The 17,064-nt window shown below is 42.4% G+C and overlaps 1 protein-coding gene across 1 annotated transcript; it reads left to right on the plus strand.

The window, feature by feature from the left end:
• Positions 1–599: 599 nt before the first annotated feature.
• On the plus strand, positions 600–15,983 carry LOC135569178 (NLR family CARD domain-containing protein 3-like). Its single transcript, XM_065015971.1, is given in 10 exon segments — positions 600–965; positions 8,620–8,736; positions 9,418–9,502; positions 9,636–9,864; positions 10,241–12,005; positions 12,374–12,492; positions 12,495–12,546; positions 13,179–13,352; positions 14,839–14,885; positions 15,439–15,983. Coding segments are annotated over 10 exon segments (3,318 nt in total). The 5' UTR covers positions 600–759; the 3' UTR covers positions 15,963–15,983.
• The last annotated feature ends 1,081 nt before the right edge of the window (positions 15,984–17,064 follow it).

A 17,064-nucleotide genomic window follows, 5' to 3' on the forward strand; every position in this document is an offset into this window, starting at 1 on the left:
GACTTATTATTATTATTATTATTATTATTATTATTATTATTATTATTATTGTTGCTGTACTGTCTATAACTACCTTAACAAACAGTGACTTATTATTATTATTATTGTTGCTGTACTGTCTATAACTACCTTAACAAACAGTGACTTATTATTATTATTATTATTATTATTATTATTGTTGCTGTACTGTCTATAACTACCTTAACAAACAGTGACTTATTATTATTATTATTATTGTTGCTGTACTGTCTATAACTACCTTAACAAACAGTGACTTATTATTAATATTATTATTATTGCTGTACTGTCTATAACTACCTTAACAAACAGTGACTTATTATTATTATTATTATTATTATTGTTGTTGTACTGTCTATAACTACCTTAACAAACAGTGACTTATTATTATTATTATTATTATTATTATTGTTGCTGTACTGTCTATAACTACCTTAACAAACAGTGACTTATTATTATTATTATTATTATTATTGTTGCTGTACTGTCTATAACTACCTTAACAAACAGTGACTTATTATTATTATTATTATTATTATTATTATTATTATTGTTGCTGTACTGTCTATAACTACCTTAACAAACAGTGACTTATTATTATTATTATTATTATTATTATTGTTGCTGTACTGTCTATAACTACCTTAACAAACAGTGACTTATTATTATTGACAGTTACCATGGAGATGAAATGTCACAACTACATGTTCATGTGATGCATTAAATCACCTGACTGTTTCTATGTATGTTAGTAAATGTTTCATTTCTCAAAGAGATAATGAATACATGAGAACAATAATTAGTTGTCACTGTGTTAATCACAACCAACATGCTGGATCTCTGTTTAGGGGTCAGTGCTCTAAAATGAGTCTCTCTGGGGAGAGAGAGGAGGGGGGCCCTGCCTCTAAAATTCATCTCTCTGAGGGACATGACACCAAAGCTAAGAGGTAAGATGACAATTTAATGAATAATTTATAAAGTTTATTTCCAAAATAAATAGCTATCTTAAGATGAATGCACTTACTGTAAATCACTCTGGATAAGAGCATCTGCTAAATCAGGAGTTCTCAATCCGGGGTCTGTGGAGGTACTGCAGGGGTTCTCAATCCGGGGTCTGTGGAGGTACTGCAGGGGTTCTCAATCCGGGGTCTGTGGAGGTACTGCAGGGGTTCTCAATCCGGGATCTGTGGAGGTACTGCAGGGGTTCTCAATCCGGGGTCTGTGGAGGTACTGCAGGGGTTCTCAATCCGGGGTCTGTGGAGGTACTGCAGGGGTTCTCAATCCGGGGTCTGTTGAGGTACTGCAGGGGTTCTCAATCCGGGGTCTGTGGAGGTACTGCAGGGGTTCTCAATCCGGGGTCTGTGGAGGTACTGCAGGGGTTCTCAATCCGGGGTCTGTGGAGGTACTGCAGGGGTTCTCAATCCGGGGTCTGTGGAGGTACTGCAGGGGTTCTCAATCCGGGATCTGTGGAGGTACTGCAGGGGTTCTCAATCCGGGGTCTGTGGAGGTACTGCAGGGGTTCTCAATCCGGGGTCTGTGGAGGTACTGCAGGGTTCTCAATCCGGTGTCTGTGGAGGTACTGCAGGGGTTCTCAATCCGGGGTCTGTGGAGGTACTGCAGGGGTTCTCAATCCGGGGTCTGTGGAGGTACTGCAGGGGTTCTCAATCCGGGGTCTGTGGAGGTACTGCAGGGGTTCTCAATCCAGGGTCTGTGGAGGTACTGCAGGGGTTCTCAATCCGGGATCTGTGGAGGTACTGCAGGGGTTCTCAATCCGGGGTCTGTGGAGGTACTGCAGGGGTTCTCAATCCGGGGTCTGTGGAGGTACTGCAGGGGTTCTCAATCCGGGGTCTGTGGAGGTACTGCAGGGGTTCTCAATCCGGGGTCTGTGGAGGTACTGCAGGGGTTCTCAATCCGGGGTCTGTGGAGGTACTGCAGGGGTTCTCAATCCGGGATCTGTGGAGGTACTGCAGGGGTTCTCAATCCGGGGTCTGTGGAGGTACTGCAGGGGTTCTCAATCCGGGGTCTGTGGAGGTACTGCAGGGTTCTCAATCCGGTGTCTGTGGAGGTACTGCAGGGGTTCTCAATCCGGGGTCTGTGGAGGTACTGCAGGGGTTCTCAATCCGGGGTCTGTGGAGGTACTGCAGGGTTCTCAATCCGGGGTCTGTGGAGGTACTGCAGGGGTTCTCAATCCGGGGTCTGTGGAGGTACTGCAGGGGTTCTCAATCCGGGATCTGTGGAGGTACTGCAGGGGTTCTCAATCCGGGGTCTGTGGAGGTACTGCAGGGGTTCTCAATCCGGGGTCTGTGGAGGTACTGCAGGGGTTCTCAATCCGGGGTCTGTGGAGGTACTGCAGGGGTTCTCAATCCGGGGTCTGTGGAGGTACTGCAGGGGTTCTCAATCCGGGGTCTGTGGAGGTACTGCAGGGGTTCTCAATCCGGGGTCTGTGGAGGTACTGCAGGGGTTCTCAATTCGGGGTCTGTGGAGGTACTGCAGGGGTTCTCAATCCGGGGTCTGTGGAGGTACTGCAGGGGTTCTCAATCTGGGGTCTGTGGAGGTACTGCAGGGGTTCTCAATCCGGGGTCTGTGGAGGTACTGCAGGGGTTCTCAATCCGGGGTCTGTTGAGGTACTGCAGGGGTTCTCAATCCGGGGTCTGTGGAGGTACTGCAGGGGTTCTCAATCCGGGGTCTGTGGAGGTACTGCAGGGGTTCTCAATCCGGGGTCTGGGGAGGTACTGCAGGGGTTCCGCGGCACCCTGACTGTACTCGTTGCAATGTAAGACATTTGATAGGATTTTTACATGACAAAACCACTTTGCCTACTCTTAATTATTGCCTAATATAATGGAATGCATATTTGAACTCTTAACTACTTAGGACAGCTCACGAGGTGTCCTAAATATCTGCTGACTAGGTGGGTAGGTAATTTAGGCAATGGGTAGGTAACTAGGTCATTTATACCCATAAGTGTAAAATGTCTTTATTCTCAGCACTTATACGACCAATTTTCTACTCAGACACTTTGGCGATATGGACCCAGATCTCAACATATTGTCATAAAAAAACTGAATGTTTGATCTCAAAATGTTGTTATAATTTTGTAAAAAATGTTGTTAAACATAATAATAAAAAATGAATATTACTAATGTAACCCACTGTAAAGACTGGGTTTAGGTTATTGTGTTGCACTGCTCATGTCCGCGTTCTGGAACTGTCCGCGTCCCCGTACAGAACTGTCCGCGTCCACGTTCGGTGTGGATATTGTCCGGTTACGCGCAGAGTGGACTGAGGTGATGTTGGGGAATAACGACAGAGTTTGTTTTAGTGTTGAGACACCGAAGTTTATTGTTCAATTTGCTTTTTTCTTTACGGTGAGGGACATTATGAGTGTAGCCAGATCCTTTTCACTCTCTATCCTCGTTTCATTTTGTGGTTCACCGGATTCATCATCGAGACGAGGGACAGACGAACGACCTGCTAACTCGTCGGTACAGCTCGGTAAACTAGCTAGCTACTCTACCAGCAGCATCCTAGTTATCCTAGCTAGTCGGTACAGCTCGGTAAACTAGCTAGCTACTCTACCAGCAGCATCCTAGTTATCCTAGCTAGTCGGTACAGCTCGGTAAGTTAGATAGCTACTCTACCAGCAGCATCCTAGTTATCCTAGCTAGTCGGTACAGCTCGGTAAGTTAGATAGCTACTCTACCAGCAGCATCCTAGTTATCCTAGCTAGTCGGTACAGCTCGGTAAGCTAGCTAGCTACTCTACCAGCAGCATCCTAGTTATCCTAGCTAGTCGGTACAGCTCGGTAAGTTAGCTAGTTACTCTACCAGCAGCATCCTAGTTACCATAGCTACCACTACATCATCACCGGCTGTCTGCATTTCTTGTGGACCGATGGAGCTCCCCGGTTGTTTCTTCCACCTGTTAAATCCCGGTGAGGCTTCTCCCTCTCTCGTTGACGGATGCTGGCTACCTCTGTCCGGTTCTCCTCTCTTCACTAGATGGACGGTAACTTTAGTGTTTAACCCGTCTGAGTCCAAGGACCGAACTTTTTAATATTATTTTCAGGGCGCCTCAATAGCAGGTATTGAACCCCGGGTAAATAATCACTAGTCAGAACCTCAACCTCAGTATACATTCATTATAAAAATATATTGTGAGTAAACAACCTCGAGAGTGCGTCTTCCAGCCCTCCAATAAATTACATAATTCAACCCTCCCGGTTAGTAAATTTACCTCAACAAGCCCCTCATTTGCTCGAGAAGGCAGAGTGACGGCACAAGCTTTTTTTGACTAAAATCAAATCAAATTTGATTCGTCACATACACATGGTTAGCAGATGTTAATGCGAGTGTAGCGAAATGCTTGTGCTTCTAGTTCCGACAATGCAGTAATAAAACTAGAGAGAGAAGAGAAGGCAGAGCGGGTCGATGCTGACGAATTTGACAATGCTACTACAATTGCTACAATGCTAACAGATGCTACTGAGCCAGATGTCTATGTGTCAGGGGAGAAGCTCCAGGTGGTATCCGATTTTAAGTACCTTGGCATCATACTTGATTCCAACCTCTCTTTTAAAAAGCATGTGAAAAAGGTAATTCAAATAACCAAATTCAACCTAGCTAATTTCCGATTTATACAAAATTGTTTGACTACAGAGGTAGCAAAACTGTACTTCAAATCTACTTAACATACTGCTTGACTAGTTGGGCCCAAGCTTGCTGTACAACATTAAAACCTATTCAGTCTGTCTACAAACAGGCTCTCAAAGTGCTTGATAGGAAGCCCAATAGCCATCATCATTGTCACATCCTTAGAAAGCATGAGCTCTTGAGTTGGGAAAATCTTGTGCAATACACCGACGCATGTCTTGTATTCAAGATCCTTAATGGCCTGGCTCCCCCTCCACTCAATATGTTTGTTAAACAGAAAACCCAGACATATGGCAGCAGATCCACAAGGTCTGCCATGAGAGGTGACTGTATAGTTCCCCTAAGGAAAAGCACCTTTAGTAAATCTGCATTCTCTGTGAGAGCTTCCCATGTCTGGAATACACTGCCATCAGACACACATAACTGCACCACATATCACACTTATCACAAAATAACTTATTCAAGCATATCACAAAATGCTTGAAGACATGGCTAAAGGTCAATCAGATTTGTGAACATGGTCCCTAGCTGTGTGTTGCCGCTTTCCATGTTGTCTATTGTCTGTAGCTTGTGAGGTGTGGAAACACTTTGTTGCTTTTATGAATTTTTTGCTGCTTTTTGTTCTATGTTGCTCTGTCTGTATGCTACGTCTTGCTTGTCCTATGTTGCTCTGTCTGTATGCTATGTCTTGCTTGTCCTATGTTGCTATGTCTTGCTTGTTCTATGTTGCTCTGTCTGTATGCTATGTCTTGCTTGTCCTATGTTGCTCTGTCTGTATGCTATGTCTTGCTTGTCCTATGTTGCTATGTCTTGCTTGTTCTATGTTGCTCTGTCTGTATGCTATGTCTTGCTTGTCCTATGTTGCTATGTCTTGCTTGTTCTATGTTGCTCTGTCTGTATGCTACGTCTTGCTTGTCCTATGTTGCTCTGTCTGTATGCTATGTCTTGCTTGTCCTATGTTGCTATGTCTTGCTTGTTCTATGTTGCTATTGTCTATATTGTAATTGTTTTTAATAACCTGCCCAGGGACTGCGGTTGAAAATTAACCGGCTGGCTAAAACCGGCACTTTTACTGAAACGTTGATTAATGTGCACTGTCCCTGTAAAAATAAAATAAACTCAAAGTCAATGAATGTACCTGGAAAAAACGTTTTTCTCAACCAGAGGTGAATTCATTAATTAATGTTTAGGCTTATTGATAATCGTTATATCAATGAAGTACAATTTCAAAACATGAGCATAAAAACAGATCATAATAAACATGAATCATCATTATATTACTTCACAGTAATCTGTTAAATGCTTTTTCAGTGTTTCCTCTTGTGTTAGCAGTGTGGAAAGGGACAGAAAGAAGCACACAGGAGTTTTCCTGTGAGGGGGAGTGGTGGTGTATCCAGGGAGAAAACTAAACTAATCTTCTGAAATGTCATTTGTGGTCTTATGCCTCCATCTATTGGAATTATGGAGCAACTGCAGTAGTACTGAATAATGTGTAATTCCTTACGAAAGTATTAATTACTCAGAATTTCAAAATATAAAATCTTCTAGTTAATTTGATCAATTTACATAAAATAACCATTTATAGCATAACAAACAATGAAACTGACAGACACCAAAAGTGATCAAATTAACTAGAAGATTTTATATTTTGGAATTGTGATACAGTGAGTTATAAGTGAAATAATCTGTCTGTAAACAATTGGGTTTTAATGACTTCCGGAAGTTTACATACACAACAATCGTTTACAGACAGATTATTTCACTTATAATTCACTGTATCACAATTGCAGTGGGTCAAAAGTTTACATACACTAAGTTGACTGTACCTTTAAACAGCTTGGAAAATTCCAGAAAATTATGTCATGGCTTTAGATGCATCTGATAAGCTAATTGACATTATTTGAGTCAGGTGTACCTGTGGATGTAATTCAAGGCCTACCTTTAAACTCAGTGCCTCTTTGCTTGACATCATGGAAAATCTACAGATATCAGCCAACAAATTGTGGACCTCCACAAGTCTGGTTCATCCTTGGGAGCCATTTCCAAATGCCTGAAGGTACCACGTTCATCTGTACAAACAATAGTACGCAAGTATAAACACCATGGGACCATGCAGCCGCCATACCGCTCAGGAAGGAGACGTTCTGTCTCCTAGAGATGAATGTGCGAAAAGTGCAAATCAATTCCAGAACAACAGCATAGGACCTTGTGAAGATGCTGGAGGACACAGGTACAATAGCATCAATATCCACAGTAAAACTTGTCCTATTTCAACATAACCTGAAAGGCCGCTCAGCAAGGAAGAAGCTACTGCTCCAAAACCACCATAAAAAAGCCAGACTACGGTTTGCAACTGCACATGGGGACAAAGATCATACTTTTTGGAGAAATGTCCTCTGGTCTAATGAAACAAAAATAGAACTGTTTGGCCATAATGACCATCGTTATGTTTGGAGGAATAAGGGGGATGCTTGCAAACCGAAGAACATCATCCCAACTTTGAAGCACGGGGGTGGCAGCATCACGTTGTGGGGGTGCTTTGCTGCAGGAGAGACTGGTGCACTTCATAAAATAGATGGCATCATGAGGGAGGAAAATTATGTGGATATATTGAAGCAACATCTCTAAACATCAGTCAGGAAGTTAAAGCTTGGTGGCAAATGGGTCTTCCAAACGGACAATTACCCAAAGCATACTTCCAAAGTTGTGGCAAAATGGCTTAAGGACAAAAAAGTCAAGGTATTGGAGTGGCCATCACAAAGCCCTGACCTCAATCCTACAGAAAACATGTGGATAGAACTGAAAAAGCGTGTGCAAGGAGACCTACAAACCTGACTCGGTTACACCAGCTCTGTCAGGAGGAATGGGCCAAAATTCACCCAACTTATTGTGGGAAGCTTGTGTAAGGCTACCCAAACATTTGACCCAAGTTAAACAATTTAAAGACACTGCTACCAAATACTAATTGAGTGTATGTAAACTTCTGACCCACTGGGAATGTGATGAAATAAATAAAAGCTGAAATAAATCATTGTCTATACCATTATTCTGACATTTCACATTCTTAAAATAAAGTGGTGATCTTAACTGACCTAAAACAGGGAATTTTTACTGGGATTAAATGTCAGAAATGGCAAAAAACTGAGTTTAAATGTATTTGGTATGTCAACTTCCGACTGTACATATATATGGGGTGGGCAGTCTATGTTTGTTTTTCTATGATTTGGGGATTTCTATGTTTCGGCCTAGTATGGTTCTAAATCAGAGGCAGGTGTCATTAGTTGTCTCTGATTGAGAATCATACTTAGGTAGCCTTGGTTTCACTGTGTGTTTGTGGGTGTTTGTTTCCGTGTCTGTGTTTTTCGCCACACGGTACTGTTTCGGGTTTCGGTCGTTTATTGTTTTTTGTATTCAGTTGTTCATGTGTACTATTTCTTATTAAAAGAGCCACGCCGCATATTGGTCCTCCGATCCCTTACATATATATATATATATATATATATATATAACTTTTTTATTTACCTTTCAAAGCAGAATTACGTTCCCATTGTTCCTCAACTGTAGTGTTTTATTTAATCTCTAATTTTATCCAATGTAAAAAAAACACCATTTCATGTTTTGCAACATAAGACATAATTCAGCCGGTTGGTCACGTTTGGGAGAGGCATTTAAATAGCATTTTGAGGGAAAAAACATGATTCTTTGTCTCTCTGAAATGAAACCATCAAGTGATAGACTTTAAACAAATGCATGTCTTTCATTGAACAACCCAATGCCATGATAGTGAAAAAACACACCAAGATATTTCACAATTTATTTAAAGAATAAAAGCTAATTTACCAACATTTCTGAAAAGTGATATATAGCGTTATGGAATGAAACTCTTATGTTTCCCCATCTGAGCTCAGAGTAGATGAGAGATGTAATGTTTGTCTCTGTTGTGTTGAAGCCCAATCAAGCAGGAGAGACCAGCCTCCCCTGTACCCAGCTGTGTGTCCATGAAGAGTGACCGGTCTATGCTTCAACCTATACTGTTTAGAGAGGGATACTTTTCTACTGAACAAAGGTAAGAAGAACTCATGGGTCCTGGTCAGTGAGTTAAACAACACTGTCTCTAGTCATTTCTCCTCTCCCATTTTCCCATTTATTGTTGTTGTTTTCATAATCAATATGCTAATCCTTTTGTCCATTTCCATAGTCCTAAAACAATATTAAACAAAAACAACATTCCCTCGTGTGTGTGTGTGTGTGTGTGTGTGTGTGTGTGTGTGTGTGTGTGTGTGTGTGTGTGTGCACTCCCTGGATGAGGAGTGTGGTGGTTAATTTCTTTACTATCAAATGAGGAGAGACACACTTATCACACAAGTCAGAGTTACACTTAAACTAAATCTTTAATAATACGAGCTTTGCAATAGCCTAGACTTGTCAATGATTCACCATTTATAATTATCCGTTGAGAGTGATAAATCAAAAGCACAAAGGTCTTTTATAGCCAAGATACACCCCTTTCAACATGACGAACAACAGATACATAGAAAGGTTAAGGCTCCAAACTAAACTAAAACTAAAACCATTTCTCCAACGGTAACATGAACTCATGCTCTTTCACCTAAAGACATCATACATCTTCTCTGTCACTTTTATGTCATAGAGGCCCATCATTAGTACACAATAGTTAACAGAATACTCTATTCTGTCGAAAAAAACAACCCTGACGGGAGATATATGTTTTATGTTTTGTCCACAGAAACCAACAGGAGAGATCAGAGTCAGAGATTCTCAGTGGTCAGTCTTCCCAGAGTCATCAAACAGACCTGGCCTCCATATTCAGTGTATGTGGTCCTGTTATGTAGATTTGTTTTTGTTTACCTCAAGTAAAGTTGATCTGTCAATCATTCATTAATGTGTTGATGAGAAAGCATTTATTCTCTTGCTTAACTTATTTATTTACTTGATTTATTTCAGTTGCTTGAAGAGAAAATTATGATATTTGTGAAGAACGAGCTGAAGATGTTCAAGAGGATTCTTAGTCCAGAACTCCCAGAAGGCTTTGAGAGTCAGAAGCAGGATAAGGAAGTGGTGGATGCTGAAGATGAGCAGCAGGAGAGCAGTGCCAGAGAGGGGGCTCTGAAGATCACACTGCACATCCTGAGGAAAATGAACCAGAAGGAGCTTGCTGACACACTGGAGAAATGTAAGATCTGTCTGCCTCATGTTGAATGATGTTTTATAACATTTAAAAGCTGTAGCTAAAGTACAGCTAAAGTAGCTGTGTAACTCAATGATATTGTAGCAGCCTTAACACAACACCTAGTGACCTCATCAAGTAGCAGCAGGGATGTGTTGTGGTGATTCATTTAGAGAGAGAACATTAATAATACCATCAATAATACTGATAATAATATAATCAGTCACACCAGTCTGTAATGCATTATGAAAACATTTACACATTTATACAGTCAGTTAAGATAATAAATTATTATAATGTATAACTTTATAACAGTCCTACAATACTGTAGACATTAAAACAGACGTAATATTAATATCCTCTGTGTTATTTCTAGATTCAGATGAGCTTGCTGTGATTTGCCAACGTGAACTCAAATCTAATCTAAAGAAGAAGTTTCAATGTGTATTTGAGGGGATCGCTCAACAAGGAAACCCAACACTTCTCAATAAGATCTACACAGAGCTCTACATCACAGAGGGTGGAACAGGAGAGGTCAATAATGAACATGAGCTGAGACAGATTGAGACAACACCCAGGAAACAAGCAAGACCAGAGACTGCAATCAAATGTAACGACATCTTCAAACCCTTAACTGGACAAGACAAACCTATCAGAACTGTGCTGACAAAGGGAGTCGCTGGCATTGGAAAAACAGTCTCTGTGCAGAAGTTCATTCTGGACTGGGCTGAAGGAAATGCAAATCAGGATGTCCAATTTGTATTTTCATTCCCTTTTCGTGAACTGAATTTGATGAAAGGCGACAAACACACTTTCATTGAACTTCTCAATCACTTCTCAATGGAAACCAAACTATCAAGAATCTCCAACTACGACAAGTACAAAGTTCTGTTCATCTTTGATGGTCTGGATGAATGCCGACTGCCCCTAGACTTCCAGAAGAACAAGATCTGTTGGGACGTCACAGAGTCAACCTCAGTGGATGTTCTGCTGACAAATCTCATCAGGGGAAATCTGCTTCCCTCTGCTCTCCTCTGGATCACTACCCGACCTGCAGCAGCCAATGAGATCCCTTCATGGTGTGTTGATCAGGTGACAGAGGTACGAGGGTTCAATGACCCACAGAAGGAGGAGTACTTCAGGAAGAGATTCAGTGATGAGGACCTGGCCAGCAGAATCATCTCACACATAAAGACATCAAGGAGCCTCCACATCATGTGCCACATTCCAGTCTTCTGTTGGATTTCTGCAACAGTCTTTGAACACATGCTGAAACATAAGAGAGAAGAGATGCCCAAGACTCTGACTGAGATGTACACACACCTTGTGGTGTTTCATACCAAACAGAAGAATGAAAAGTATCTTGGGAAAGAAGAGACAGGTCCACACTGGAATAAAGAGAGCATTCTGTCACTGGGAAAACTGGCTTTTCAACAGCTTGTGAATGGCAATCTGATTTTCTATGAAGAAGACCTGAAAGAGGCTGGCATTGATGTTAATGAAGCCTCAGTGTACTCAGGATTGTGCACACAGCTCTTTAAAGAGGAATGTGGGCTGTACCAGGACAAGGTGTACTGCTTTGTTCATCTGAGCATTCAGGAGTTTCTGGCTGCTGTATATGTGTTCCTCTCATTCATCAACAACAATGAGAATCTAATTGACAACCTGCAAACAAAAGACAATACTGAAGTTACTGTCTACAAGAGTGCTGTGGATAAAGCCTTACAAAGTGAGACAGGAAACCTGGACCTTTTCCTCCGCTTCCTTCTGGGCCTCTCCATGGAGTCCAATCAGAAGCACTTACGAGGTCTACTGACAAAGACAAGAATCAGCTCACAGAGCCATGAAGAAACAGTCAAGTACATCAAGAAGAAGATCAGGGAGAATCTCTCTCCAGAGAGGAGCATCAATCTGTTCCACTGTCTGAATGAACTGAATGACCATTCTCTAGTGGAGGAGATCCAAAGCTACCTGAGATCAGGAAGTCTCTCAAAACCCAAACTGTCACCTGCACAGTGGTCAGCTCTGGTCTTTGTGTTGCTGACTTCAGAAAAGGAGCTGGATGTGTTTGACCTGAAGAAATACTCCAGATCAGAGGAAGGTCTTCTGAGGCTGCTGCCAGTGGTCAAAGCCTCCAGAGCTGCTCTGTGAGTAAATAAAATGACATATAAGAACTAATCATCAGGAAGAAATTCAGTTTAGAGAAAAATATGTATTATAATATGTATATAATATTATATTGGAAAACCTATTGAATAAATGCATTGATTTTCACATTAGTATAACAATATGACCATACAATTCTAGGAAACGGAAGATGAATCTATATGTTGTTTGAGAGAATAAACCAAATGCATCTGCCATTGTCCTTCTACACTACTGGTGTTAAATTAACAGTGTGTTTGTGAAGTCATGATGATCTCTAAGAAAAGAAAAGCTAAGAAAAAAAAAAAAAAAAGCTAAGTGAAATATTTTAATACATCCTGTCTGTCATTGTATTTCTTCTGTGTTTCAGACTCACTGTCTGTAAACTCACAGACACATCCTGTAAAGAGTTGGCCTCAGTTCTCATTTCAAACCCCTCACACCTGAGAGAGCTGGATCTGAGTAACAATGACCTGAAGGATTCAGGAGTGATCTGCTCTCTGCTGGACTGGGGAATCCCCACTGTAAACTGGAGACTCTGAGGTCAGTATTCCTGTAGTTGGTCAACAAGTGATAACTGTTCACCAGATCCACATGTGTTTACCAGACACACATAGTCCACACCATATGTGTTTGAGGTCAGTATAATATATATTGTGGACTGTATACTCAATACAATCTAAATCTGATACCTCACTGTCTAAATAGATATGGTGTGGACTGTATACTCAATACAATCTGATACCTCACTGTCTAAATAGATATGGTGTGGACTGTATACTCAATACAATCTAAATCTGATACCTCACTGTCAAAATAGATATGGTGTGGACTGTATACTCAATACAATCTGATACCTCACTGTCTAAATAGATATGGTGTGGACTGTATACTCAATACAATCTACATCTGATACCTCACTGTCTGTCTTCTGACTGATACTGCTTTTTAAACTGGTCTGGTCAGTCTACTATAATATTTGTACTATACATGTTTCTATCTGCAGGCAATACTTTGATCATTTGTCATTTTTTTACGATGATACACTATTTTATGAATAGATATGGAAGGTTTCAGGACACTGATATATTTGAATATGTTGAAAAAATATACTGCCACTATTTTCACCACCAAAGAATATCAGTGTGGTTTTAATATGATTTGACTCTTTGCAGGCTGTCAGGCTGTCTAGTCACAGAGGAAGGCTGTGCTTCTCTGGTCTCAGCTCTGAGGTCAAACCCCTCACACCTGAGAGAGCTGGACCTGAGCTACAATCACCCAGGAGACTCAGGAGTCAGACTGCTCTCTGCTGGACTGGAGGATCCACACTGCAGACTGGAGAAACTCAAGTATGTAGAGGGTTTATGTCAATGTTCATATCAGACATGTTGGACTTATCAGGCTAGTTAAGACAAACATTCTGACCACCACTTGGACAAAGTTGTGTGTGTGTGTGTGTGGGGGTGAGTGTCCTGTCTGTATGTGGACAAAGTTGTGTGTGTTCAGTGTTCTCTCACACACTGGACACACACACACAAAACACTCACACACACACTGGACACTCACAAACTGGACACACACAGTAAATATACACAAACAAGCACTGGACACACACACACACAGTACACACACACACACACAGTACACACACACAGTACACAGTACACACACACACACACACACACACACATACTGGACACTGACAAACTGGACACGTACACACACACACACAAACAAGCACACACAGAACACACACAGAGAAAATGGACACACACACAGGACACACTCACACTGGACACACACAGACACACACACAGGACTTACACACACACTGGACTCACACACACACACACACACACAAACAAGCACTGGACACACACACACACAGGACACGCACACACACACAAACACACACACTGTACACACACACTGTACACACACACTGTACACACACACACACACTGTACACACACACAGTACACACACACAAACAAGCACTGGACACACACACACTGGACACACACACACACTGGACACACACTGGACACACACACACACTGGACACACACTGGACACACACAGACACACACTGGACACACACACACAAAAAAAAAACACACAAACAAGCACTGGACACACACACTGGACACACACACACACTGGACACACACTGGACACACACAGACACACACTGGACACACACAGACACACACTGGACACAAACACACACTGGTCACAAACACACACTGGTCACAAACACACACTGGACACAAACACACTGGACACAAACAAACACACACAGACAAACACTGGACACACACAGACACACACTGGACACACACACACTGGACACAAACACACACTGGTCACAAACACACACTGGTCACAAACACACACTGGACACAAACACACTGGACACAAACAAACACACACAGACAAACATTCGCTTGATATATGCTATGTCCAGTGTGTGTCCAGTGTGTGTCCAGTGTGTGTCCAGTGTGTGTCCAGTGTGTGTCCAGTGTGTGTCCAGTGTGTGTGTGTGTGTCCAGTGTGTGTCCAGTGTGTGTCCAGTGTGTGTCCAGTGTGTGTGTGTGTGTCCAGTGTGTGTCCAGTGTGTGTCCAGTGTGTGTCCTGTGTGTGTGTCCAGTGTGTGTCCAGTGTGTGTCCTGTGTGTGTGTCCAGTGTGTGTGTGTCCAGTGTGTGTCCAGTGTGTGTCCAGTGTGTGTCCTGTGTGTGTGTCCAGTGTGTGTCCAGTGTGTGTCCAGTGTGTGTGTGTGTGTGAGTTCAGGTGTATCCCTCAATGACTGTCTGTTCTTCTGCTTACCGCTACAGTGTGGAACATGGTGGAGAGAACAGAATGAAACCTGGGCCTAGAAAATGTGAGTGTTGACAGCTGTGAAGAATATAACTAAGAATAAGTCTTAACTCAAGTGAAGTCAAAGTCAAAGACCACCATCATTACTGACTTGGTCATATTAAATATCAGCTGTAGTTCTACAGAATCAGAAATCAGGGACACCAACGTTTACAAAGAGTTGATATGACAGTGTGTGTGTGTGTGTGTGTTTGCGTTCGTATTACTAAATGTGTGTTTATGTTCATGTATACAGGTGTGTGTGTGGATGTGTGTGTGTGTTACGTTAGAAGTGTGTGTGTGTGTTCATGATGCATACAGGTGAGTGTGTGTGTGTGTGGTATCTTAGTGTTACATTATAAATGTGTGTGTGTGTGTGTGTGTGTAATTAATGGGAACAAGTGTGTTTTATATTACCATACAGTATAACATATGATCATTCAACAAGTCTCAAGTTACCTTAACTTCTCCTTTTGATACCTAGAAACATCTACATTAAATGAATTAGTGAAAAGTGAGTTAACATTCTAATGTGAATGATGATGATTTCTAATATTGTGTCTGGTTTCATCCATCAGATGTCTGTGATCTCACACTGGACCTAAACACAGTAAACAGACTCCTCTCTCTGTCTGAGGGGAACAGAAAGGTGACATGGAGGACAGAGGAGCAGCCGTATCCTGATCACCCAGAGAGATTTGAGGACTGTAGACAGGTGCTGTGTAGAGAGGGTCTGACTGGGCGCTGTTACTGGGAGGTAGAGTGGAGTGGGAGAAGGGCTGATATAGGAGTGACATATAAAGGAATCAGCAGGAGAGGAAGGGGTAATGACTGTTGTCTTGGAAACAATGACAAGTCCTGGAGTCTGTTCTGCTCTGACAACAGTTACTCTGCCTGGCACAATACTAATCCCACTACCATAGACGTCCCCTCCTCCAGCTCCCACAGAGTAGGAGTGTATCTGGACTGGCCAGCCGGCACTCTGTCCTTCTATAGAGCCTCCTCTGACACACTGACCCACCTGATCACATTCACCTCCACATTCACTGAGCCCCTCTATCCAGGGTTTAGGGTTTATTATGACTCCTCAGTATCTCTGTAAATAATAATAATCCCTGAAAAATAATAACCTGGACTCACACTAAACACACACACACACTGGACACACACACACATTGGACACACACACACACTGGACACACACACACTGGACATACACACACTGGACACACACACACTGGACACACACACACTAAACACACACACACACCGGACACACACACACACACTGGACACACACACACACTGGACACACACACACACTGGATATACACACACTGGACACACACACACTGGACATACACACACTGGACACACAGACACTGGACATACACACACTGGACATACACACACTAAACACACACACACTGGACACACCTAAACACACTAAACACACACACAATCCGGACACACACACACACACTGGACACACACACACAATCCGGACACACACACACACCTTGGACACACCATGGACACACACACACACTGGACACTCACACACACTGACACACACACACTGACACAAATACTTGATACAAAGAACATGCACACACACACACTGGACACACACACTGGACTCACACACACTGGACACACACACACACACACACACACACTGGACACACACTGGAAACACACACACACACTGGACACATACACACTGGACACACACAGGGTTAACTACTTTTGTCTTGGATACAATGACAAGTCCTGGAGTCTGTACTGCTCTGACAACAGTTACTATGCCAGACACAATAATAAACCCACTCTCATAGACGTCCTCTCCTCCAGCTCCGACAGAGTATGAGTGTATCTGGACTGGCCAGCCGGCACTCTGTCCTTCTATAGAGCCTCCTCTGACACACTGACCCAACCGTACACATTCACTGAGCCCCTCTATCCAGGGTTTTGGGTTTACGATGTTGACGCCAGTGTCCTTGTAAATAATAACCTGACACACACACACTGACACACACAAGACAAACACACACACACACAAACACACTGGTGTCGTGTGGGCGAGCAGTTTGCTGATGTCAACGTTGTGAACAGAGTTCCCCATAGTGGTGGTGATGTTATGGGCAGGCATAAGCTACGGACAACGAACACAAGTGCATTTTATCAATTGTCAATTTGAATAC

This window comes from Oncorhynchus nerka, unplaced genomic scaffold, assembly GCF_034236695.1.
Source record: "Oncorhynchus nerka isolate Pitt River unplaced genomic scaffold, Oner_Uvic_2.0 unplaced_scaffold_1192, whole genome shotgun sequence".
NCBI lineage: Eukaryota > Metazoa > Chordata > Actinopteri > Salmoniformes > Salmonidae > Oncorhynchus > Oncorhynchus nerka.